The following is a 26,881-nucleotide window of genomic DNA, read 5'->3' as shown; positions in this document are numbered from 1 at the left end:
CAGTGACCTATCACTGTAGAATTTGCTTACCTGGTTTAGTTTCTGATAGTCACCAGAACAGAGAGCTTGGCTTTTGCCAGTAGCTCAGCAAACAACCTTGGGCAAGTAAGGTTATAGGAGTACACTGTCCCTGAGTCCCTCTGGAAGGCACCCTAATGTAAACTGAGGGACACACTAAGATAGCAAGAGCATGGCGAGTGGGTGCTAACCTGGAGAGCAGGGGCCTTCATGTTGGGCAGTCTGTGCTACTGAGCTGCAGCAGGGCAAAACCCAAATCAGATAGAAATGTGTTTTCCTTGTCTTTAAGCATTGGTAAGAAGCTGAGCAAGGGGTTCTAGGCTGTCTTCAGCCAGCTTGGGTTAGCCCAGAGCTGCTGTGGACTGAAAGGTAATGGCATGACTGCAGAGCTTGACTCAGAATGTACTATGTGTCGTTGATGTCAGCAAGAAGTAATGGGCCTTGGACACAGAACTGCCATGTGATCCATCAGTCCTTGAGTTCCTGAGCCATGAGCCAGCCACTCAGGCATGCCCTCTGGGATTTATGGTCTCATTAGGGGACCTTGAAGAAGATAAATCCCCGAGGTGCATCTGGGTGCAGTATCAATTTAATTTTATAGCTCTCCAATCCAAAGGCCACCTAGGACATGTTTGCAGAGTAAATTATTGGCAAGGTGAGATACCAGAACAGAGTCAACCAGTGGGAATGACAGACTGCAGTCAGACCAGAGCCTCCAGGAAGGTTGGTCAATGTTCCTTTCACCAAGCTTGGATGCTACTTGTGTAGGGGGTGGGGGTGAACACTAATTAGTCCAGGATTGGGTAGAGCTGGTGCCCAAGGAGAAATCAAAGTCATAGGAAGTCATGGGTTGGAGAATCCATGGTGTTCTGCCTTTAACCTGTGAGACTGTGAGCAAGTTCTGTAAAGTGGCTGAGCCACAGCTTTTCATTTTGTAAAAGTCGGAAGTTCCAGTCAGCCTGCAGGCAATGCTTGCAGAGAGCTGATGTCTTTTCTGGGAAAGCACTGATTTTCTATCAGAGGTTGGGAGAAAGAGTGAGATGTCTGGGGATAGATCTCTGCAACTCCTGCCCATACTCAGAGCTCCCCAGCTTGTGTCCTGCCCAATTAAAACCCTTGATGTGCCCAGGTGAAGAGCCAAGCTGCTAGCACGCTTGGTCAGGTCTGGTCTGGAATGAGGAGAGCTAGAAGAACAGGGAGAGGGATCCTGGAGGTAGATGCAGAGAGCTTGATGGCAACATCAGTCAGGATGGCCATGCCACAGTAACAGCCCCCACCCCTATAGCCCCACATTTTAACTCTGCAATTAAGCTCAGCTCTTGCCCATGCAGTGTAAGAGTCTTAGGGAGTCCATCACTAGGAGCCATTGTGCAGAGAGATTGTGTTTAGGCCTTCCTTAAAGGGTACCCCAGGATTGTCACAAATCACTTGCCACATCTCACTGGCCAGGCTCAGTGATAGTTACCTTTGGGTGAGAAAGGACAGTGCTTCCTTCTGGGCTGTGCCTGAATGGATTAGATCAGTTATAAATTGTGCTAGAGCCCAGACCATTTCACCACTTGAGTGTGAATTTGTCTCTCCAAAACAATAGTACAGGGTTAATATTTAGAAGAGAATCCTGGGGCTAAAGAGATGGCTCAGTGGTTAAAGGGACTTGTTGTTCTTATAGAGAACTGGAATCCGTTCTCAGCACCCACATGGTGGTTCACAGCCATCCATAACTCCAGTTCTAAGGGATCTGGTACCCTCTCTGGCCTCTGCAAGCATGAGTTGTACACATGTACATCTAGGCAAAACACTCATACATATAAAATAAATAAATCTAAAAGAGAAAAAAATCTTTTCTTAAAAGAAAATATAGGCAGATGGATTCTGCTTCCTACCCTGACTGGAACAGCCAAACATGGAGGGCCAAGGCAGGAAGGGCTGGAGCCAAGGGTCAGTGTAGATTTGGGAGATGCTCCTGCCTGTGCTTGGCTGTTTCCTTGCCATACCCCCTGTGTTATTTTCTTAGGGAAGAAGGGGATCTTTATTGCCTATAGAGAAGCAGGAGCCATTTTGAACAGGGCTTTGGGTACTTTAGTGGTGGAATTCCTGAGCATTGGTTTGTGGTTCATCTCAACCCCTTCAATCAGTACTTTCTGAGCCCACAAGGGAGTCCGCTTGCTTCATGGCATACCTGTGACAGACAGTAGTGTGGGAGTCCTGGATGTTTTCACAGCATCTGATCATTTTTTTTAGGTTCCAGTATCCAGTCACCGCAATCCTCTGTTAGACCTGGGTGCCTATGACCAACAGGGCCGACGATTCGATAACTTCAGCTCTTTGAGCATCCAATGGGAGTCCTCCCGGCCATCATTGGCCAGCATTGAACCTGACCAGCCCATGCAGCTGGTATCCCAGGCTGATGGGAATGGCCAAAAGAAACTACATGGTGAGCCAGGTCTTTAGCTAGAGGGCCCGGGGATGGAGGAGATGGAGGAAGCCCCAGACATGTGGGAAGATCCTGCCTAAGCTAATGCCTAGGACCTCAGGTATCTGGGCTCCCCTTCATTCAGAGCTGAACGTAGAGAGCTCATCTCCAGTCCCCCGACCCCTTCTTTTGAGACTGAGTTTCACTGTAGCACTGCCTGGCCCAGAACTCACTGTAGACCAGGCTAACCTCAGATTCACAGAGATCCGCATGCCTGTACCTCTTGAAGGATGGGATTAAAGATATAGCACCACAGCTGTCTACTGTTTCTTTTTCTTTTTTTCTTTCTTCTTGTTTTTTGAGACAAGTCTTCCTGTGCAGTCTCAAACTTGAGGTCTTCCTGTTTCTTGAGTGCTGAGATCCCAGGGCTGTGTTGGTACACCCAGCTTCACTGTGTTCCTTTAATTCCATAAAGGCATATGAGGTAGGAACTAGAGCCTCAGAATCCAGAACACACAAATCTCCTGTCCCAAGTCCCTTGAACATGCTGTGGCAGTGACAAACTTCCTCAGCAGCCCAATGTTGAGCCTGTCCTCTCATCTTACCTCAAAACTGTTTTGGGCCTGCTAACCTTTTCAGGACTAAAAGCTTCAGCAAACCCAGTTAGCTGTTTTTTAAACCTGAAACTGAATCAGCAGTGGAATGAGGTTGCCCCAGGGTAGCTTCTGACCAACATTTGTTTCCCGTCTGTGCCCTCAGGTTTGCAGGCAGTTGCGGTTCATGAGGCATCAGGAACCACAGCCATTTCTGTCACAGCAACTGGCTACCAGCAGCCCCACCTGAATGCAGCCAGAGTGAAGCAGCCGGTATCTCCCAGAGGACACAGTGGGCGGGACCTTGGGCAAGGCCAGAATGTCTCCTGTTTTGTGTAAATTCTATCTGCAGTGTGAGGTCCCTGACCCTCCATGCTGGGGATCACTTCTACTTGATTCTTCTCCCTTCCCCAGCATTTCTTGGGGGCTTCAGGAAAATGTGCTGCTTCTGGGCTGGGGGGTTCCAGTGGGTTCATGTGAGGAACTGGAACGCTTTCCCAAGAATGGTCCTGTCTAGATGAGACCCACCCTGTCAGACCACCCCCTAGTTTCTACTGAACTGGTGTGGAGGCTGTAGATACTCATGGGCAGGTAAAGTGGGAGTTTTCATTCTAAGGAGTCTGGATGGTGAGAGAAAGCTATCCCCATTTGGAAGAAGATGGCCTGCTGAAGGGCCATCCCAAATGTCTTCACCCCATTCTATTTTTACTTTTCTAGGAACCGGTTAGAATAGCCTCACTGGGCTCTCTACTGGAGCCTCATGCCCCACAGACACCCTCTAAAGACCTTCATATATGGTTCTGACCTCTCTGAGGCTCTCTGCCTTTCAGGCCTCCCTTGGGTACCGACACTGCTTGAAGTTTCTGTTCCTGGAATGAGGACATTACCTGGAACATCGAGCCTTGCTTTTCTTGGAGGTAGCTGGTGTTGTCTGTGGTCTTCTGGATCCAATAATGTTGTCCTTTCTCTTTCAGCATGACCCTCTAGTACCCGTGACAGCCTCCATTGAGCTTATTCTTGTAGAAGATGTAAGGGTCAGTCCAGAAGAAGTGACCATCTATAACCATCCAGGTGTCCAGGTATGACCCTTTGCCTCCCCCACCCTTTCAGGGAAGGTGCCGTGAACTCTGTACCACTCAGCCTGACTGCTTTCATCCCCACATCTCCCTCCAGGTAGAACTCCACATCTCAGAAGGCTCTGGCTACTTCTTCCTCAACACAAGCACTCTGGACACTATCAAGGTGGCCTACCAGGACACCCGGGGCGTGGCTGTGGTAAGCTTGGGCATTGGGATCCCAGCTATCTAGTCAGGTTGACATTATTCCAAAAACTGACTCTTAATAACACCCACTGTGTACTGAGCAGGGCCTTGAGATTCTGAGGCGCTCTGAAGCCTCTGCCATTCCCATGCCACCTCTGCTTTCTCTTCTGTATCTACAATTACCAGCACTGTTAATTACCTATTCTTTCCTTTCAATCAACCTTCCAATTCATCTTTTAATTATTCTTTCATTACATAAGCGGCTTTGAGGTAACCCTAAGAAACTTGCATTTCAAAGCTTCTCCAGTTCTCTCTTCACACTCTCCTACCTCTCCAGAGTGCCCACTTCACCCTCTCCCACTCCTACAGACAAGGGCCTGGTTGGACCTCTGGCATGGAGGAGTAGAGCACCCTGGTTTCCTCATACCCCAAGTTGTTCTTTCTTTTCATGTTGTGTAGCCTGCAGTTACCTTAGTTGGATTTTTAGCCCTTCTTTTATTACACAGGATTAGAGTTCTTTATGCCCTTTTTTTTCTTCTCAATGAATTAGTTTTATTTTATGTATATGAGTATTTGCCAGCATGCATGTATGTGTAACAAGTACATGCAATGCCCACAGCATCCAGAAGAAGGTGACAGATCACCTGGTACTGGAGTTACAGCTGGTTGTAAAAGGCCATGTAGGTGTTGGTAACTGAGCCCAGATCCTCCGGAAGAACAGCCAGGCAATGCTCTTACGTGATTGAAATCATGCAGCTTGTGATTCATGCCTAGCATATCTTTTCAGGGGTTATTCATGTTGTAGAATATTCCAAAAGCTCATTCCTTTTTATGTCTCAATATGACTATGCCACCTTTTCTTTGTCCACTCATTCGTTAGCTGATACTTGCGGGCTTGTATCTTTTTTTTCCCTCTAAAACTAGGACCTCATGTAGCACAGGCTGGTCTGCTGGATGTGTAGCTGAGGATGTCCTTTAGCAAAGGATAATTGATCTTCTGATCTTGCTTCTCCATTTCTGGGATTATAGGTTCGCACTACCACACCTGTTTTTGTATGGGGCTGGAAATCCAACCCAGCATTTCCTGCATGCCAGATGGGCACTCTACCACCTGATCTGTGTTCCCTGCCCTAGTTTGTCTTTATTGTTGAGAATAATGCTGCTGTGAACATTTGTGTACAGGAGGGTCTTTCTGAAAGACTTTTTTGTAAGTATAAGTGTTTGCATGTATGTAATGCACAAAATGTACATGCCTGGAAGAGGGTGTCAAATCCCCTGGAATTTGAGTTACAGATGGTTGTGAGCTTTTTGTAGGATCTGGGATTTGCAACCAGCTACTCTGGAAGAATAGCCAGTGCTCTTAACTGCTGAACCATCTCTCCAGCCCTGTGTATGCTATTTGTGTGGATACGTATTTCATTTCTGTTTACGTGCCGAGGAATGGTAACTGCATAGAAAGTTTTGAGGAACCACTGTTTGCCCATGATCCATCCTGACAGTGGTGGATAAGAATGCCAGTTTCTCCTCATTCTTGTCAATACTTATAATTTTCTTTTCTTAATAGAGACAAAGAATGGAGACAGAGAACTGTCCTAAATGTCCACACTTGTGTCTGATGCAGTATCTCTGCAGTCATTAAATAGAAAGTTCCTCCTAAAAGGAGGTCCAGAATGATACCCACTCACACTGTAGTCAACACTTGACAGGTAGGGCATTGCTACTGAGCAGCTCTGAACCCAAATTCTGCTTTCTCTGTTGAAAGTTGTACGTGCCTCATTCCTAAAGAGTCAAGGCTTACCCTGGACTCTGAGGCGGGCCAAGCTGACATGGTGCAATGGAGGGCATGTGACTTCAACTTATGACAGCTGATTGACTGGCTGGCTGGCTGTGATTCCCCAGGCCCCTTTAGTGTTTTAGTGTTTTAGTGTATGTGTGTGTGTGTGTGTGTGTGTGTGTGTGTGTAATCATGTCATGTGTGAATATAGGTAGTTGGAGTCCTTCCCTTTGAATTGGGACGTTTTAATTTCTTTTTCTTGCCTTATTTTGTTCTGGCTATAGTCTCTAGTACAATGTTGAATAGAAGTGTGAGAAAAGTCACCATTGTGTTACTCTAGATTGTGGAGAGAAAGCTTGCATCCTTCTACCACTAAGTATGATGTTGGCATTTTACAGATTCCTGAGATGGGATAGTGGCCAAGGGGCTTCTAGGCTAGACTGAAAATTTATTTTTGGCTTTGGTTTGACAGGGTTTCTCCGTGTAGCCCTGGTTGTTCTGGAACTCACTTTGTATACCAGGCTGGCCTTGAACTCACAGAGATCTGCCTGCCTCTACCTCCCTGAGTGCTGGGATTAAATGTGTGTACCACCATACCAGACTTTTTTTTAAGTATTTTTAAGTGTGTTTGGAGGATAAGGACAGATAATATTCTTCACCCCACCCTTATCCTACCTTGTCTCTGCTAGTGTGGGTGCAGATCAGGCCTCTGGGAGAAAACAGACTTAGTTCCCCCAGGGGTTCATCTGATTTCCAGAGCTTCCAGCGGACAAGGAATGGGCATCTCCCTGATGCTGCCTTGCCTCTGCTCAGGAATTCTCTCTTTACCTGTGAGAGTGAGGTGAGGGTGTTGGGCAGTGATATTGTTCCCTTGCTCAGATAATAAATCTCCGCTCCCACCATTCGGGTCACCCTGAACACTGGTAAAGGAGTGTGGCCATGTTGTAGGGCTCTGGTCACAGACATGTCGAGGTTGTCATGAGTCTTTCTGCTGCTGGTCTAGTAGACACCACACTTAGAGCAGATGCCTGGTACATCTCCTTTGTCTTTTATGATTGCCTAGGCAGAGACTAGCCCCTGTACAAAGGTGCTCACAGGCATATAGGTGGTGGTAGTGCAGACCATTGCAGATCTAGGAGAGTTCCTGCTGGCTCTTCAGTGAGCTGAGGAACCTAAGGACATGTTTCTGAGTAAGTATGTGTGTGGTGCTGCCAGATTCAGGTTAATAAATAGCCACCTCTGTATCTTGTTTAGAACTAATGAAGAGAGAGTATCAGAGAAGCCAGGTGAGAGGAAAAGGAGACAGTAGCTGAGGGGAGTGCTGTGGGTACACCTCACTCTCGGCTCTTACCCGTGTTCTAGTTCAGCTCTGTGCCAGGCTGACTAACATGTGATACTGATGACATTAGTAGTCAGCAAACTCTGTGTCCGTCTGCAGGGAAGCATCAAATTCAGCTGAATTAGGGCCTGTGGGACTTGGTCATAGCAGCTGTAGAAGGACTTGTTTATACATGCTGCTGGTAGATTCGAAGGCACCTTTAGGATGCTCCTTTTCCCAAGCTCTGATGTGACTGAGTGCATTGCAAGAGGCACTGGAGCTGCTCATTGCTTGGAGGATGTTCGTTTTTCTGTTCCTCCTTTACTATCTTTTTATGTGTTAGGCCTATGTTTTCTAATTTTCTGTGTTTTAGTTCCTTTTTTAAAAGATTTTTTTTTATTTAGTGTATGAGTGTTTGCCTGCATGTATGTGTGTACCACATGTATGCAGTGTCTGCAGAAGCCAGAGAAGGGCATCAAATCCCCTGGAGTGAGAGTTACAGATGGTTTAAGCCACCATGTGAATGGTGGAAATTGAATTCCTGTCCTCTGGAAGATCAGCTAGTACTCTTAACCAATGAGCCATCTCTTCAGCTGGTGGGCTCTCCATAAATTTCCTGGCTGACCTTTAACTTCTTGGTTCAAGTGCTCCTCCTACCCCAGCCTTCTGAGTAGCTGGAACTGTAGGTGTGGTACCCATACTTTTCCCAAGCATTTTCATTTGTTCCCTTTATAAAGTAAGGAATAGTTGTACAGCCTTCTATGTGAGTGTGCCTTGTCAAAGCTTGACACTAGAAGGAAAAGCTTTAGTTGAAATTTATCCACACATCTGGAAACATAACTTATCTTTGTGTTCAAGAGATTAAAAATAATTTGCCGCTATCAAGAAGAAGGGAATTTTGAAATCAGGGGAGGTATGTCTGTTGCTGCAGCAACCAGCAACAGTTCCTCTTAGTCAGGTTGCCTTTTTTTTTTTTTTTTTTTTTTAAGATTTATTTATTAGTATGCAGTGCTCTGTCTGCAGGCCAGAAGAGGGCACCAGCTCTCATAATAGATGGTTGTGAGCCACCTTGTGGTTGCTGGGAATTGAACTCAGGACCTCTGGAAGAGCAGCCAGTGCTCTTGACCTCTGAGCCATCTCTCCAGCCCCCCACCCTCCTAGGTTGCCCTTCCAGAGTAAGATGAGGGTAAACCTATGGCCAGAAAAAAGAACTTTCATCCAAGTGCTCTTGAGAGTCAATTTGGGGCTTGGCTCTGTGTATAGGTAGTGAGAACACCATATCTGGAGATGTTCAAATAGAAGCTGTGTATAGGTAGTGAGTATACCATATCTGGAGGTGGTCAAATAGAAACTGGAACCTTTGTTTTAAAAGGCTCAAGGATCCTAGCACTACGGTTTCCCTTAGAATACCTCTGAGCTCCTTAAGATACTGCTATTTTGGGGTTATCTCTGTAGATATCAATACCCCCATCTTTACAGGGTTACAGTGGGCTGGAGCCGTTCTGTCCCATGGCCAGCCTGGTACCCTGGGAAGCAGCATTGGAGGCAGGCCTTCTGAGTGTTCCATGGAACACTGACCTTGGGTTTCTGCTTTCTCCTCCAATTGCTTCAAGGGGAAATCTGCTCCTATTTCCTTCTCCTTCTCCGGAACCTGCAGGATCTTTCAGAGTGTTGATGGGCTGTGACGGGTGCTCCCAGCTTCCTTCCGAGGGCTGTCTCTGAAGGACACATTTGCACATTTCTTTGGCATTTTGCAGCTGCTAATTAGCAGCATTCTCATTTCTCTCCTTCACAGACAAGAAAGTCCACAGCCGTTCTCACGTAGCTCCTAGACAATGCTTCAATGCTTCGTTCTTCCCTATTGATGGGCAGTTGAGGCTCCACAGTGGTTCCTGTGTGTTTGTAGTTGGCTTCTCATTGTCTTTGAAAGAGATATGAATGCATGTTGCATACAGCAGGCTGTGGTGGAGGTTTTCATGCCCACACAATGAGCTCCAGGCTGAGCAGGGCTGATTAGTTTTGCTCACACAGCCCCCAGGACCTCTGCAAGGGACCTTTATTTCATTTTTGGCTGGTTTGCATGAAAGAGTGTTTACCTGATTTAAACTTAAGAGTTTCTTCCTTTTCAACCATTCTTCATATTTCATGAGTCCTCTGAGCTCAGCCTGTCACTAAGAGTTTGGTGTGCCCTGAGCACTTGACACTTCTTTTTGCTGTGTTCATTTGAGAAAGCTCTAGGGCAGAGTATGGCGGTAACAAGGACTAAGGCTCCCAGGCTCTGCTCTGGTGAGCCACAGTCGTGCTTCTCCTCATTACTGCACTGTGTATGATGATACATGATACCATACCCAGCCATGATACCCTGGGACATACGCAGATGCATACTGGGGATGAGTTAGTAGGAGGTGATGGTTGTGTGGCTTGAACTCAGGTGTTCCACATCTTCCGTGAGGCTGGCTGTTGATGGTGTGGTGCTAGCTCCTGATCTCACTTTTGGGGAACTGGCAGAGCTGACCACAGCATGAAGTTTTCTCCAGGCTGACTCCCAGATACCTGTGGTCTGCATATGAGCTCTAGTCATCCCTGTAGACTGCCGGGTGAGAGACTCCAGATATTGGTCCCATTCCTTTTGCATGATATCTTGGCCTGCTCCATGGCTTTGATGAGCTCATCAGAAGAGAGAGAAGCTAATGGTCCCTGTGGTGGTCAGAAATATTGCTAGGGGCCTTATTCATCTGAAAATGTCACCTGCCAAAACAACTTTGAAGTGTGAATGGAGCCCAGGAAGGCAGGGCTGGTGAGCTCATAGGCCATACAGTTTCTTAATGAGCAATAATGCATTCATCGTCTCCAAATTGATGACAGGACTTTCCCTTGGGCTCAGTACTTGATGATATTCTCAGTGGCACGGCCAACACTTGGAAATGAGAACTCATTCCAGACACTCCCACTGCCCCTTCTCTGTTCTGAATGTCCATCAAGAAGCATGTGGTAACAGACTCTTGAGAAGTACGAGCCACCTACACAGTCTAGTGAGGAGTGATCTAGGGTCCCCAGCTAGTGGTCAGCTCTCTACTTCCCTCCATGCTGATTCTTTGTCTGCAAAGTGACTTTATATTCCAGACTCAAAGCTTCGTTACAGGGAAAGTGAGCTGGAGTAAGTCCAGGAGTAGAGCAGGCCAAACCACGCCACTTCCTTACATGTAGCCTGGCTCTGTCCTCCTGTTCTGTCATCCGGAAGGTGGCTAAACGTCCATCCTCTGGGAAGCCAAGTGGAAAAGGAATTGATTTCTCCACTGCCATTTTATGCCTTTGTTTAAAATGTGCAAAGTGACTTTGTTTTTTGAAGGACAGAGGGAAACATGAAAAAGAAAACCACTCAGGCCTGTATTGCCCATGTGGGTCTGCCGATAGTGTGTGCACCGTGTAATTTCCTCAGGTTATAGAGGACATGCCAGCTCCTGATGGCAGCAGCTCTTGCATGAGCATCAGACCAGGGCCTAGGTCTGATTCCGAGATGCTCATTCCTCCATGTAATTTTGCATGAGCTTTCTTTAGGGAAAGTATAATAACTATCCACAGCAAAGCCAGATGAGTGGTAGCTTCTCCACCCATATTTAATGCCAGGCTGGCTAGCAGCAACAGCTGAAATCCCGCAGCCATCATTTTGGAATGTAAGTATGATTCCTATCCTGGGATCTTTGTTAATCTACTTTAAGCCATCATATTAAATAAGCCAGGCATATCTCATCTGCTTGGATATACCCTGGAGCTCAGCTATACCTGCATGTAGCAGCTTGGCCCAGCTTTCCAATTTTGTCAACTCCTAGCTACCTGTGAGCCTACCTAGCTACCTGTGGGCTTAGGCTTTTCTCAACTTAGCCTTTCCCTGTCAGTCCCTCTCCTCTCCTTTGCTCCTGTTCTAGATGTGTAGAACTTGTTTTCCTGTGAAGGAGGCAGTGCCCCTGAATTGGGAAATAAGCTACTTGGATTGGATCTCTAGCTTCCCTTTAGGCTGTTTCTACCCTGCCTTTGAGACATGGAATCCATAGGGTCTATGTTCTTGGCATAGTTCTTCAGAAATTCCCATTCTTAGCCAAACTAGTTCATTCAAAGCTATGAGCCTCTGTCTAATTAAGGCATGGAGGTTGGGTGTGGGCTGCCAGACCTCAGGCTCTGTGTGAAGTCTTCTGGAAGGTGGGGAGGTCAGCATGGAGGGGAAAGGCTAACAGAAAAAATACCAACAGGGATAAGGGGAAGTCAGCCCTGTGGAGGGAAGACCATGCTTATCCATCGAGGGAAGTGAGGCTTGAAGTTGAAGCCAGCACCTGAGGGCCTGGGGAAGAGGCAGAAAGTTGGTTATTTCCCTTTGAGGGAGAACCTCTACCAACCCTGCTCCCAATCCCAAAACACAAATTCTTGGTATTGGAACTTTGCAAATGCTGAGCTGCTTGCTGAATGCATTTATATCCCCAAGCCCCACTGTGACAGAGTGTAATCGCAAAGTCAGTCATGGGCTCCCTGCCCTCTCCCTGCCTGCTTAGTCTCAGAAGTCACCCAGCTGAAACACATGCCTAGGGGACATGTTGTGACAAGTCCATATTTGATAGTCAGATGTTTCCTCCGAGGAGCCACTGCATCTGGGCCAGTGCTTGGAGCTGCAGTTGCTTAGGAGAATCTCTGGGGCTGCATGGGTGAGGAAGGATAAAAGGTTGCTGTGGGAGCTAACAGACTAGGAAATTCAAGCTTGTGTTTGTTCATTCACCTAGAACTTCTTTATTGATCATGACTTCAAGCAAAGTGGGGTTGCAGAGATGGGTAGACCTGCAGGAGGCCAGGAGTGGGTGACTTGGGTGGTCTGTTCTTAGGTCTCTAATGCTGTGAGTTCAGAAGTGAGCTCTCTTTGGAAGCAGCTGTCCCCAGTTCTCCCAGCTTCTGACTTAGAGCTTCACAAGAGACTCCAACGGGTGTGCTGCTGTTATTAGAGCCATCTGGCCAGGCCATCCGGGGTTTGAATCTTCTGCCTCCAGGTTATTATGTGTGTCCTCATCCATCATACTTTGATCTATTCCCCTGGTTTTTGTAAGATTCATAAAGTTAGATGAATGCTGTTGGAGGTCCCCCTGGCAGTAATATCCCATCGGCAGTTCATGCAGAGAAGAGGTGGCAGAGGATCTTCTCTGTCTACTTCTTTAAAGTTCTGGCCATGTAGTTCCTGGGTATTGGCATCTCAGGAGGCAAGATACTGCTAATGGCCCCTGAACAGAGATGGGGCCTGCAATATTGTGACCCTGTCCACCTCTGCTTTGCAGGTGCACCCTCTGCTCCCAGGCTCATCAACTGTCATGGTTCATGACTTGTGCCTGGCCTTCCCAACCCCAGCAAAGGCCGTCATTCATGTCTCCGACATCCAGGAGCTCTACGTCCGAGTGGTGGACAAGGTCAGTAGATGCTTCTCCACGTGGCCTCCTCTCTGCTGATGCACATAAAGCAGGAATAGTGTGTGCTGGGAGGTGTTTCCGTGTGTCCTTTGCTTTTCCCCCTGAGTCCTGACCACTCCGTCCCCTCCAGAATGGTTAAACTTAGGTTGCCATCTCTGACTCCCGTACTTCTTGTGGACAGTACAAGCTGATGTCCCTGCTATATTTCTTCATCCCAGTTGTCACCAGAAAAGCTTGGCAGTAAATTCTGTCTACAGGATTGACTGAGTTAGCCTTGATTTGGGAATGCATGTCCTCTGGTTCACATAGGTTATTCACCAGTCTGCCACTACCTTGCTGAGCATGGAGTTTTGCCCCAGAATGTAGGATAATGCTTCTTGGGAATTTCAGGGGCAAATGAGTAAAACACAGTACTGCCAAGTGCTCCCGTGAAATGAATAAACAACAGACCTAGGTTTCCCTCTTACGTGAGTGGGAATCTGATTTAGAGCTGAGGTGGCTTAAGCTAGGCTTTCAGAGCGTACTTCCCAGTCCCATTTTCCTGTGCTAATGAAAAGGTTAGTCATTGAAAAAGGGATTTTCAGACAGTTTAGATTTCATAGCTAAAAAGCATCATTAGCTCAAAAGCTAAGGTTCTATTACCCAGCCTCAGATATTCCTGAGTATTTTCTTATGGAGACAGGTTGGATAGGTATCTCAAGCTGACCTTTAGCCCAGTGTCCTCCTGCCTCAGCCTCTCCTGAGTGCCACCACAGCTAGCTTCTCTCCAGCTTGCTTACTAGATCCCTCTTCAGTAGGCTCTCTGGATCCTCCTTTCCTAATGTGCCCACTGATAGATTGCATAGATGTGAGCTGCTTGGACATTGAGCGCCTCTGTGCTCCTGTTGTTCTAAGCTGGGCCCTGTCTCCCTAATTCTGTTGGCTGCCCACTAGTAGAGCGTGGAGTCCATTCTTCATGCTTCGGCCAAGCCTCCTACTCCCTAACCCTCCTATACTGTAAACTCATCATTTTTCACTCATTGATTGGCAAAGCCCAGACATCATTATGCGTGACTTGTCCCCAGTTCCCAAGCTCTAAGTTGGAAGTTGGTAATGCTCTTTCTGAAAGCCTTGGGTTCAACATGTTGGGGGAATGATCACTGAGAGATCACCTGAGCCTGTGCCTTAGGTGGAGATCGGGAAGGCAGTTAAGGCCTACGTACGTGTGTTGGACTTCTACAAGAAGCCTTTTCTGGCCAAGTACTTCACCTTTATGGACCTCAAGCTGCGAGCCGCCTCCCAGATAATCACGCTGGTGTAAGTCCTCACAGGAGTCAGGGGAAGGGTGTTCTGGGGATGGGACTGACTCCCATTGTAGCCTCGCAAGCAGCTCTTCTCATCCCAAGACTGTCTTTTTATTCCAGGGCTCTGGATGAAGCTCTAGACAACTACACGGCCACATTCCTTGTTCAAGGTGTGGCCATTGGTCAGACCAGTCTGTCTGCAAGTGTAACGGACAAATCTGGTCAAAGAGTCAGCTCCACCCCACAACAAATTGAGGTAGTTCTGCTCCTTTTCCTCTGTGTGGGCTGCGTCTTGGTTGGACCTGTCATTATGGTAACAGACTAGGATTTCAGCTATAAGGAGAAGCTACATTGAAATCTGTGCCTTATCATGTCCTCTGAGCAGAAGACATAGTCACCAGCTCCCAAGTATGTGAATGGCAGCAGTTAGATGCAGAACCAGAGGGAGCCTGAGGTGTTGACTTCCTTCTTTTTTCTGGACCACAGGGGTCCAGGCAGTTCAGAGAAATGCTGTGCATTGTCCCATGGCAAAGGGACAGGCAGATGTTTTTTCCAGAAGCCATAGACTGATTTTTAGCTTGTGTGGAGCTAGTTCCTATAATCAGTTTGAGCCTTAGCCCAGTCCAGGGGGCCCATGAGCACCAGCCAGGGCTTGTCAGGCAGTGAGAAGGGGGCTTCCTGGGGACATGTCATTCAGGAACAGCTCAGCTCTGAGGCCCCTGTACCATCTCAGTATGATTTATGCTGTCCTGCATCTAGGTTTTCACAGGTACCCCACTGTAGGCAGAGGTCAGAGCAGCCAGGGTCAGGGCAGCTAGGGTCAGTCTACCTTACCCAAGAATTACCAAGTATCCACTAACAGCAGCAACAGCACAGTCTTCTTCAGGCCTTGGCCACACAGGGGTGGCAGGCTTCATTGATCTGCCTTCAGAAGCAGGCAGAGGCGGTTTGTGCCTCCAGATGGAAGTGTGCCTTCTTCCTACTGGTGGTGAGGAATTCGTTTCTGCCTATAAATAGCGCAGCCTAACCAAGACTAATTCTCAGCACAGAGCAGTCTCCACGCTCTCCTTGAAGCACTTCTTACATGCTTGACAAGCAGGAACGTGTGGGGGCTGTGGGGCAAGGATGCTACAGAGGTGGGGTGTCCACTTTGGCTACTGACTGCCTGTGAGCCCTTCTCGCAGGAAAGTAGCGCAGCTGTTGAAGTATAGCCCTATTCCAAGACAGTTTGTTTTCAATAGTGCCAGAGGCAGCTCTTCAAAGAGGAGTCAGGATTCTGGAGACTCCTGAACCAGTCACAACTTCAAAAGACACCCTCAATTATCAGAGGGCTTATGTGGCCTCAGATCGCAGGGACCTGCCTCCGGCTCTATAGGTCTCAGGTAGATCAGACCAGAGAATTCCTGACAGGTCCTCAGAACCCCATCAGGAAGTGCTGTTGGTTGAGGCCCACTGGTTGAGACCTGCACCAAGAAATCAGGGGTCTTTTCTGTGGTCAAAGTTTTCTCCAGCACTGCCTGGTACCCCAGCCCCTGCCGTTTACCCTCATACTCCAAGTTCAGTGTATACCATGGCAACCAATGTCAGCTAGCAGTTGCCAGTCCTTTTTCTCTTCTGTCTCCACATCCAGGTCTTCCCCCCATTCAGATTGATACCCAGGAAGGTGACACTGATCATTGGAGCCATGATGCAGGTAGGAGCCATTGCAAGTCTAAACAGGCCTTGACTGTCGGCACCCTCAACCTTTTGGGATGTGAGGGCTCTTCAACATGGTGGGTGCTGACAAAGCCACTGTTTCTTACTTCTCAGATCACCTCCGAGGGCGGCCCCCAGCCTCAGTCCAACATCCTCTTCTCCATCAACAATGAACGTGTGGCAGCAGTGAGCAGTGCTGGGCTGGTGCGTGGGCTCATGGTTGGCAACGGCTCTGTGCTGGGGGTCGTGCAGGCAGTGGATGCTGAGACTGGCAAGGTCATCATTGTCTCTCAGGTATATCATGTGCTGTTCAGGACTGGCTCTTGGGAGTTTTGGTGTGGCCAGATTTCTGCTGGGTTTGACTCTGTCTCCTTGAGGACACCCAGACCTGGATGTCTCTTCTCTAACTGGGCCTCCTAGATTCTTCCAGCTGCTCTCTGGGATAAGATTCCTAGTATCTCCAGCCCACAGGCTCTGTGGTGTATAACGAGGGTACTTGTGCTGGGGAACACTGATCTCGGTACTTTGGATTCATCAGTTTGTTTTGCTACCCTCCCCCTTTGCAGATGAGTTGTGTGACAAGCCTGCTAGTGGCCCATGGCTGTTGTGATTCTGAGCCTTGGCTCAGGACTACCTGAGGTCAGAGCTCTTGGTCCTTTTGTGCACTGTGTGTAGTGGGTCCTGAGCACATGGTGATGGGATGGAAGGGGTCTGTCCTGAGGAAATGCTGTGTGTAACAAGTGTTTACCTGGATTCATGGCTGGGTGCTAGAAGCATGGTGTATGGCCACCAGTAATTTTAGACCTGAATTTATAGTTTAGTCATCTGCTCATCTCTTCCTTAACCACTGGCCACTGGCTCTGGCTATCTAGGCTCTTTGGTGGGCTTTTTTTTATGGCCAGCAGGGAAGCTTGAGCCTCAGTTGAAGTAGTCGTCTTTCCCTGGAGGCTTTCCCCAACTACACCAGTGGGATTGCTGACAACAGGTCAAAGTCAGTTTTCAAAGGTTGACAGCTCCTCTTTCAGGATTGCAGTGGGGATTTCTACTCCCAAGAAGGCCTGATGATAAAACCAGAAGGGCATCTGGATTCCCCACCATCACCTCCTTTGCCACGGTGGCTCACACAGGCAACTTGGAAGGCTCCTGTGGTTCTGCTCACAGGAGGGCTCATGTGGCGTACAGTGACAAGGAGTTTATTTACGTCTCAGTCATCCTATCCCTCCAGGAGGTCCCTTATGGGTAGCCTGTACAGCTGTACACTGGAGCATCTAAGCACATGCCGGGGGTTCTAATGAGTAGCCACCCCCATGGGCCTGGTAGTCCTGGTCCCTGAGGCTGACTTTGATCCGACATTGAGTTCATTGATTGGCTCCTTCTTCTAGCAGTTTCAGTATCTGCCTCCAAGAATCCAAGTTAAACCACAAAGTCTTTTTGAATGGCAGAGGCAGCCATCCCAGTTTTATATATTGATTTTTGTGGAGATGGCAAGGAAGCGCTGAGCATATAAAACATTCCTAGTGGTGCCGGATTCCTGTAGACATCCCAGAGAGTAAAATGAAAGACCTCAGGATGCCCTGCTCTTTTCCTTCTGTAGAAAAGACTGGCTTCAGAAACAGGCCCCTTTTTTTCTCTTCCCATCAAGCAGAAAGTACAGCCCTGGCCCTCCCGTGGCTTTCTACTCTTGCCCTGGCCCTCCCCATGACCTTCTGTCTATTCTTGTCCTGTTACCCCCAGATGTGCCTTGTCTCTGTTCTCACCTTGCTGGGCCTCTCCTTCACCTGTCTCCTCATAGTTCTTGGGAGGGTGTGGAGGTCGTGTCCCCAGCTATTCTGAGAAGCTCAGCCTATAGTTTCCACTTCCACACTGGGCATATGAATCTATCAGATGCTGCTGGCTCCATCTGTCTAATCCTGAACACACTAGCATCCCAAGGCCAAGGGGTAGTTCAGAAACAGCTGGAACTGAACAATGAGAAAGATCAGGGAAAAGGACCTACTGGGCCCTTCCTATGAAGCAAGCAATTCCCTAAATAATGGCACTAAGTAGATGTCTTAGTTACTTTTCTGTTTCCATGACCATGACAAAGGCAACCCTTAAAACATTTAATTGAGGGTTTGCTTGATTTCAGAGTGTGAGTCCACTCCATCATGACAGGGAACATGACAGCAGGCAGGCAGGCAGGCAGGCAGGCATGGTGCTGGCATAGAAGCTACGAGCATACATCTTAGCCACAACCACAAGGCCAAGAGTGAGAGACTGGAAGTGGAATGGGCCTTTGAAACCTCAGGATCCACCCACAGTGACATACATCCTTCAACAAGGCCATATCTTTTAGTCCTTCCCAAACAGTTCCACCAACTGGGGAACCAGGCATTCAGTATAGTCTTTGGATGCTGTTCTCATACCACCACAGCAGAGAAGAAATGTGGACTTCACATGTGCAATATGCAAAGGTCTCAAAAACATATTAGCCCAAATCTCCTATTAGTTAGCAGCATCTGAAGAAGCCAATGCAGTTAGTCTTTGGTCAGATTAATTATGTATGGGGCTAAGGATAAAGGGAGGTGTAAAGCTTGCTGCCATCAGATGTGACTTGGTTCCTCTACTCATTCTTCTATATTGGTGAGTCAGAGAAGCAGATAATCTGAGTATGGAGTTGGGATTGTCTGAGGCCTGGTCTAAGAGGTCCACCCAGCCTAGAGAAGAGCAAATCCAGCTGCTCTTCTCTAGCCTAGAGAAGAGCAAGTCCCCAACCTATGATGCTGACCTGCAGCAACTGGATTAAATAGGATAGCGCTGCAGGTCTAGGACCAGGCTTGGACTCCCAGGGTGTGGGGAAAGAAAAGTCTGGTCCCATGGAGTAAGCCATCTCCAAAGCAATACCTTCTCAGGCAAATGAGTATGCTGCTGGTGCCTTGAGGCTAGGCAGATGCCTCCTTCCCTTGGAGAGTTCTTGACACCCCAGGTAGTCTAAACCCCAGCTCTTTTCTTAGGATCACGTGGAAGTAGAGGTGCTGCAGCTCCAGGCAGTGAGGATCCGTGCCCCGATCACACGAATGAGGACTGGGACTCAGGTGAGGCGGGAGCCTGATGGGTCAGAAGGCCTCAGGCTCTTAACAGGCCTGCTGGAGCCTTGTGAGGGAACCACCTCTACCCTTCATCTGTGGAGCATGTTGATCTGTGGGGCCCAGGTCACTGGCAGCACAGGTGTCACACTCATGCTCAAGTACCATGTTTGTGGCCTGTCTTACTGACACATGCTTGTTCCTGAAGCTACTGCCTTTCAGCAACTAGGCTGACACCTGGCCTGACACAGTAGATTCCGGTTCTGTGGTACTTGCTCTACAGTATATGCTCCATACACTTGTCCCATTGGATGATCTTAATAGTACTTGAGGTGGGGTTGGCTCACAACACAGATGAGCAGAAGGTGGCATTCTGCCCAAGCTCATACAGCTAGAGGTGGTTCTTTGGTATCTGAGGATATTCGAGTCTCCTAAGGACAATGGAATGACATTGTCTTCCATCTCCTTTGAGTGCTTTCAGTTATACCTGGGTGACTTACAGCATCTAATGTGCTGTAAGTGCTTCTAATCTGCTGTCAGACCGTATTGCATAGGGAATAAAGATGAGAAAAACTCCATGAGTGTCCATGGCAGACTTAGTCTTTTCTGCACTGTTTTGGTGCATGACTGAGGGATGTGGGGCTAGAGAGGTCCAGTGTTAGTAGTCGGCTAGGAAGTGCCCAGGCAACCTAGCTTGGTGTCCCTTTCTTGCCATTAGCCACATCACCCTCACTAGCCAGCAGGCACTCAGCAAACAATTGAAGTGTTCACCCCATTGTGTCCATCCCCAAGAGCAGAGTCTCCCTGCTGGAGCAGGAGAGAGGCCTTAGGGCATAGGGCAATGGCAGAAGAGATGCCTGAGGGTGTGGGGTGTGAGACAAATTGGGCCTCCCAGAATTCCAGGGCCTATTCCAGAAAGGAACCTTACTTGTACAGACTCTGTGATAGTGACAGGGTGGGGGACTAATCTTGCTTATGTGTGTGGTTTGCATTGGGTCAAACTTCCTGATCCTCTGTCCTGCCCTTGTCAGGTTAAGAAAGACCAGGGCATGGTTCCCATTGCATAAGGGAGTCAGGAAAGCTTTGGGGCCAGTGGGAAAGGGGATGTGGGAAAGTGCTGGAACCAGAAGTTACAGAGCCTGCTTCTACCAGATGCCTGTCTACATCACCGGGATCACCAGCAACCAGAGCCCTTTCTCCTTTGGCAACGCTGTGCCAGGCCTGACCTTCCACTGGTCTGTCACCAAGCGGGATGTCCTGGACCTCCGAGGGCGACACCATGAGGTAACCTCCCAGAAATCCCAACTCCTTGCCTGAACCAGCATCTTTACTAGGTGAGGGTCCCACACATTGCTTCACAGAAGTCTACACACTGCTGTTTAGAGCTGTATCTGTCCCTCTTCTGTATCTGTTCCTTTCTAAACGAAATACCAGTGGTGGGATATTTATCTAGAAAAAGAGTTTATTTAGTTTTCAGCTTGGGGAGTTGCACAGTATGGTCTGCTGGTCACATCAGAGCATGGCAGTTGTTATCATGGTATGAGATGTATAGAGAGAGATGGTATGATGAAACAGGAAGCCAGGGCTTAGAGTCTGTGACACAACACCCCTCCTCCCGTGTGTGTGTGTGTGTGTGTGTGTGTGTGTGTGTGTGTGTGTACCTACATACACACATCTCAGCACACTCTTAGGGATTACCAGGAATCTGTCAAAGTCTATGATGTCCCTTTCTGAGGACAGTGCCCACAATAGCAGTCACCTTGCTCTGACCCCTTCCACATGGGCTCCAGCACCTCTGTGCCCAAATTTATAATACAGGAACCCTTGGGGCAAACCATAGCCAAACTACAGTTGCAGGTGACTACTAATGGAAGACAACATTGTACTGACCTTGTAGGAAAGTTACCCAAGTTCTGGGGTTCTGGGCTAGGGTCTGTAACTTTGCTTCTGCCTTTGGTCATGGTGGCAGGCAGCCCTGGGTCTTTGCTCTGGTTTAGCTTAGCATAAACCCCTGTCCATCAGCCCTCTTCCCAGCCACCACTGAGATCTTGGGGATGGACTTTGAATTAAATTAAAGCCCATGGACAGGGAAGGACTTGCCTAGGGCTCCCCTAGCTAGGGAGAACTGAACAGGGTACCAGCTTCTATGGTCCCAGGCTCTGGCCACAGTAGCCTTGGTTATAGTGCCTTGAGTGAGGTTGCTTTAGAAGGCTCCTTCTGGTCTTTGTCATAGATGGTGGAGCTGGCAGCAGGAGAAGGACAAAGTCAGGGGAAGGCTTTCCTAACTGTCCAGGTTTATATAACGTAGGTCCCATGCTTCTTAGGGCCCTGGCCCAAGGGCCGGGGTATTGTATTGCCCAGATTGTTTTCATGGGACACCAGCAGTGTGATTATTTAGATACCCTGTGTCAGTTGGTCTGCAAGAAACCCTAAATGGTCCAGCATGCCTCTGAGTACTCTTGATACCCCTGTGCACACAGAAGGCTTGGGACCTGCTGCTCTAACGACTCCTGTGTGACCACAGACTTTTCTAAATGTCTCCACATTGGGAACACCGTCCATTCCACAGTGGGTTTGCCAGCTGACCCTGGCAGCAAGGCAGTGGTCTTTGAGAAAAGTCAAATACTTCTCTGGGGCCAGTGTCTTCATCTGTCACCTTCTAGGAATGCTGAGGTCCTAGGCCTCTGTCCTGGAAACACATTTGATGTCTTTCCCAGGCATCAATCCGGCTCCCACCTCAGTACAACTTTGCCATGAACGTGCACGGCCGGGTGAAAGGTCGGACTGGACTCCGAGTGGTGGTCAAAGCTCTGGATCCCACAGCTGGGCAGCTGTATGGCTTCGGCAAGGAGCTCTCAGATGAGATCCAAATTCAGGTAAGGGGTGGGTCAGTGAGAGCCACGTGAAAGGGACAGGGAGTACCAGTGGCCTGAGTTCTATGATGGGGACCTTGCACCATCCCAACCCTGAGGGCCACTTAGACTGCTGAGGAATTAGAAGCATTCACCCTATGGGATGATCAGGGAAGGAGTCAGAGGAAGAGTAGGATGTAGAGAAGGTGCCAGGGGAGGCAGAGATGGGGCTGACTACGTCTCCAAAGAGGAATGTCTTTGCAGTATGAGAAGGGTTGGCTTGTGACTAGCCTGTGCAGAGAGGCCTGGAGGTCAGCAGTATTTTGAAGTGTTCCAGAAATACAGCTCACTCTTAGGTCTGGGAGGATCTTGATATTAAGGACTGCTGATAGTGACAGAAGCCCATCATGTCTGAGTTTTAATCATGTACATCCATTTAACGTCTAGGCTTCCTAATAGAAACAGGTTTGCTTCTCCCTCATTCTGGCTTTGACACGTCTAGTGTTTACATGGAGCCAACGAAGCAGACTACTTGTGGATGAGCCAAAAGCCCAGGGGACAAAGTGTCAGGGCCACACAGGGTTGGAGGAACTGTGTTCTGTCCTGTAGAGAGGGAGGGCCTTTGGCCAACACTGAGACCAACTTAGTCTGGACCAGAGATTCCTCTGCCAGAGCCTGTTGTTCCCAGGCTCTCTTTAGACCTTTCCTCCTGCTTTTGGAAATGAAACTTTGTTCCTTTAGGTCGTGTAAAACAAGGGAGCTGGGCTAGACAAAGAGCACAGTTAGTAAAGTGCGTACTGGGTAAGTGTGAGGACCTGAATTCTAGCTTTAAAATCCATAAAAGAGCCAGGTGTGGGCCTAGAGAGATGGCTCAGAGATTAAGAGCACTTGTTGCTTTTACAGAAGACATGGTGATCCATTACCATCTGTAACTCCAGTTCTAGAAGATTTGATGCCCTCTTCTGACCTTTGTGGGTACCAGGCACACATGTAGTACACATACACACATGTGGGCAGAACACTGCTATCCTTTTTTGGTTTTTCGAGACAGGGTTTCCTTGTGTAGCCTTGGTGTCCTGAACTCACTTTGTAGACTAGGTGGGCCTCCAGCTCACAGAGCTCTGTCTACCTCTGCCTCACTGAGTACTCGGATTACAGTGAGTGCTGGTTCGCCACCGAACCAGGCTTACTACACTTTTTTTTTTTTTTTTTAAGCCTGTGTGGTAGCTATAGTTGTAATTTCAGCACTGGGGAGGTGAAGACAGGGGATTCCCAAGGACTTGCTGGCCAACTAGCCTCACATAATCTGCAAGCCCAAGGCCAATAAGAGTCTCTGTTTTTAAAAATAAGGTCGACAGTACCTAAGAAATAACACCTGAAGATGACCTCTGACTTATGCACCAACACATGCATGAGCCTACACACAGAAACACCGTTACAGGCACACACACACACACCCCTAATAGAGGAGTTGATAACTTGCCTCTGAAGAGGCTGTTTTGCTTCAAGGGCATCTTGCTACTGATCTGGGATTCTGTAGCCCCTGAGCCCTTGTAAGCTGCAAAGAAAAACTGAAAGTATCCTGACTACCAGGAGAAAGAAAAAAAAGGTTCACATCCCCTTCTGGAGAAGAGATGACCTTTTCTGTCCTCCCCTCCATTTCCCCCGCCCCCTACTCTTGTATGCTAGGCTTAGAGGCAAAGAAGTAGATTTTCAAAGAAAAAAACAACTATTCTCTTATCCTCTCACCTCTTCTCGAACATGTGTGCACACTCAGAAGCAGACACCTGCATACATACTCGCACAGGGACACATACACATGTGTCTACACAAAGACACATGTAGTTAACAGACCGATGTGTATCCGGAGGCTCACACACTCAGATACACACAGACTCAGACACAGTTATAGACCTCACTGCTTAAAAAGAACACATGACTTACATGCAGGCCTTTGCAACGTTGAGTCTGAGTGGTTCTATGTCTGCTTCCTCCTTGACAGCCACTGGAGTTTAAGTAAGTCAAACCAGGGAAATGGGATCCACCCCCCAGATGTGTTTTATTTGTTGCCAATATGGTTTTACTGCATGGCAGAATCAACAATGAATGAAGCCCAGCCTTCCTGTTATTGAAGCCCTACTCTAGTTTACCACAAAGTCCCACCAGTTCCTGGTGCCTGCCTTACAGGTGCTGCTTCCCAGGGTCCTGGTACTGTTGACATTCTCACAATTGAGGGTAAAGTGAGTTCACCTTCATCTAAAAAGAGGACATGGTTTTGTTTTGTTTTGTTTTTTTATGTTCATAGTAGCTTTATTTGTATTATTATTATTATTATTATTATTATTATTATTATTATTTCATAGAAGCTTTATTTGTAATAGCCAGAAACTGGAAACAATCTAGATATCCCTCAACCAAAGAATAGATAAAGAAATTGTGTCACATTTACACAATGAAATACAACTTGGCCATTAAAAACAAGAAAGTCATGAAATTTGCAGGCGAATGGAACTAGAAAAGAGTACATGTTTTAAGGGAACGGGAGAAGCCTGCTTGTAGATGTCCACACTGACAGCTCCCACTGTCCCAGTCTGTCAGTGAGGTCACTCCATGCTCAGGACCACCTGCCTGTGTGGAGATGGCCTCTGATTCTGCCCCAGCCCCTGACATCAAAGCCCCCTGGGTCTTCCTGAGGATATTTTTTCATTCTCCCTTGGGATGCACTGCCATTTATTTGCCTCAGGTCCAGCTCCTGGAGACAGGTACCAGAACCCACACTGAAGGTGTGGGGATCCACTGTAGAAGATGAGCACAGAGGTGCCAGATGGGAGACTTTAGCTGTTTCTCCCTCAGAGAACTGCGCATCTGCTTAGGATCTGGACTGTGCAGATGCGTACACACCCCTAGGGAGGTCCATTTGGTCTTGTTAGAAACTGGGAGTTCAGTGCACAGTGTCAGAAGGTGTGTGCCCTTGAGCCAGGCTGGAAGCAATCTAAAATCCAGCAGCCCTAGGAGACCTTAAACAGAAGGCCCTGAGATGGGAGTGGGCTATGTGGAGAAAGGATCAAATTCCCATCAAGGCCTCAACATGTTTGAGTGAAATGATCAGATTTGGTCTGGCATTGTCATACCCTAAAGGCCAGCACTCCCTGTCACATCCCAGGCCACCTGGGAGGTGCTAAGGGCAACTTCATGTCTCTTCTCAGCCCTCACTGATGGAGAGCATCTGCTCAGACTGTCTGTGAGTCTGATTGGGGTAGGAAATATGGCTCACCCTTTTCCAGGTATTTGAAAAGCTGCGGCTGCTGAACCCTGAAATAGAAGCAGAACAAATACTAATGTCACCCAACTCATTTATAAAGCTGCTGACAAACAGGTATGTGACTCAGCTCTTGTTTCTGTGAGGACAAGAGCTGCACCCTTATCCCATCCTACAAGTCATCTGTCAAAGTTGTCAGGTGTCCTGAGTGTGTGTAGGTAGTCTTTCTGGGCGATATGCTTGAATTGGGGTGGCTTCTGCATCTCTTTCTCTCCCATGAACATCCTCTGTTCCTCTCTAGGCCTTCTGGATGCCTCTTCTGTTCCCTGTAGGAAAAAAAAAGAATCATTTTTATGAACACTGCTGAACTCAGTCCTTAAAAGGGACGAAAGTACCAACTTAGAAGTGTTAAATTTTTCAGATGCCCTTATGTTTCCAAGACTTGCCACTTCAAGAAGAGCCCATGAATTAGCAATAGCAGTGGCACTGGGGAACAGGATAAAATGCAAAGCTTTAGCCCCACCCCAGGCCTACTGAAGGAAAAGCTGCACTTTAACAAAGTCCCCAGGTGGTGAGAGCACATGTCAGTGCTGGTGACGTGTTGTTTTAAAGGCTGGCTTCAAATCTGACTCTCCCTTGGATGCACCAGGGACGCCTTTCCTAGCATGACCTACACTTGAGTGGCAGTTGGTGAGTGGCAGACTCTGGGCCACTCATGTTGCATGAGGCACTCAGTGTTCATTCAGGCAGAAATAACTCAGAGCCAGATGCTGTGCTAGGCTCTGTGACCACAGAGGTAAATATATATAGGATATATATATATTTATATATATATTTTATAATTTATATAATTTATAAAATATATTTTATAATATATTTTATAAATATATATTTATATATTTTATGATATATTTTATAAATATATATATTTATATATAAATATATATCATATATATATGATATACAGTGCCTCAGAGGCAGCGGAAGGATGGTAGAAAAGTTCACAAAGAGGCTCTAATATGTGCTTAAACTCATCTAGAGAGGTTCGGTGGTGCCAGCACAGGTGAGGCGCTTGCAGGAGCTTGCAGTGGGAACTGGAGGATTGTCCTTAGATACCATGTTAAGGAGTGCATGAACTACTGTGAACACTTCCTTGCAGCCCTTGCAAATAGAGGCTAGCCCTTGGTTGATACAGCTCAAAGCCCACTCACACACTATCCTTCACCCAGGGTTCCTCATTTCAGTAAGGAAAAACGATTTGCAACAGAAATGATCTTTTCTCAAAGTATGTCTGATGAAACGGGTCTCATAGTTTCCCATCCCACTGGTTGACCCTTGCATATATGCTGTTCTCCTCAAAGTTCTATGTGTTTTCTATATTAGGCTTCTGTGGGTGACTGACAGGCTGTATAGCAGCAGCAGCTTGAGGTACTGCTGAGCCATGATATCAAGGTCGGAAGCTGCCAGAGCCACAGATGTGAAATCTCAAGATAATTTGGTAGGCTCAGCCTACCTATGTCTCAACCCCTCCATGCATCATAAAAACAGATCATCTTGCTTCCCAAAGGGATGGTGCAGCCATTCTAAGCTACCGTGTCCTCGATGGGCCTGAAAAGACTCCTATTGTGCACATTGATGAGAAGGGGTTCCTGGTGTCTGGCTCTGGAATTGGGGTGTCCACCCTTGAAGTGATTGCACAGGAACCTTTCGGCACCAACCAGACTGTCATTGTCGCTGTAAAGGTAGGATTGTCTTTCACACCATCTGGGTAAAAGAGCAATAGCTCATAGGTGATACTTCTCTCAGGTGTGACAGTGACTCACCTTCCAACTGAGGAATTCTACTTAGGAAGTTATCCAGGAATCACTCACAGGCCCTGGCTAGATGCTGAGCTACTGGATCCAAATG

At 47.7% G+C, this 26,881-nt stretch overlaps 1 protein-coding gene across 1 annotated transcript in view; it reads left to right on the top strand.

Annotated features, from left to right (window-relative positions):
• Nucleotides 1–26,881, top strand: part of Nup210 (nucleoporin 210) — a 100,336-nt gene that overhangs the window by 58,131 nt on the left and 15,324 nt on the right. Inside the window, exons 17-30 of the mRNA XM_055617508.1 lie at nt 2,260–2,452; nt 3,191–3,297; nt 3,999–4,103; nt 4,198–4,299; nt 12,691–12,819; nt 13,988–14,115; nt 14,223–14,358; nt 15,733–15,795; nt 15,912–16,091; nt 18,791–18,871; nt 20,015–20,146; nt 21,580–21,738; nt 24,999–25,090; nt 26,541–26,715. Coding sequence (XP_055473483.1) covers nt 2,260–2,452; nt 3,191–3,297; nt 3,999–4,103; nt 4,198–4,299; nt 12,691–12,819; nt 13,988–14,115; nt 14,223–14,358; nt 15,733–15,795; nt 15,912–16,091; nt 18,791–18,871; nt 20,015–20,146; nt 21,580–21,738; nt 24,999–25,090; nt 26,541–26,715 — 1,782 coding nt within the window. The remainder of the gene's footprint in view (nt 1–2,259; nt 2,453–3,190; nt 3,298–3,998; nt 4,104–4,197; nt 4,300–12,690; nt 12,820–13,987; nt 14,116–14,222; nt 14,359–15,732; nt 15,796–15,911; nt 16,092–18,790; nt 18,872–20,014; nt 20,147–21,579; nt 21,739–24,998; nt 25,091–26,540; nt 26,716–26,881) is intronic.

Source organism: Psammomys obesus, unplaced genomic scaffold (assembly GCF_907164565.1).
Source record: "Psammomys obesus unplaced genomic scaffold, mPsaObe1.curated_primary_1811, whole genome shotgun sequence".
Classification (NCBI taxonomy): domain Eukaryota; kingdom Metazoa; phylum Chordata; class Mammalia; order Rodentia; family Muridae; genus Psammomys; species Psammomys obesus.
Note: the sequence above shows the minus strand (reverse complement) of the source record. Positions and strands in the feature narration are given on the sequence as shown.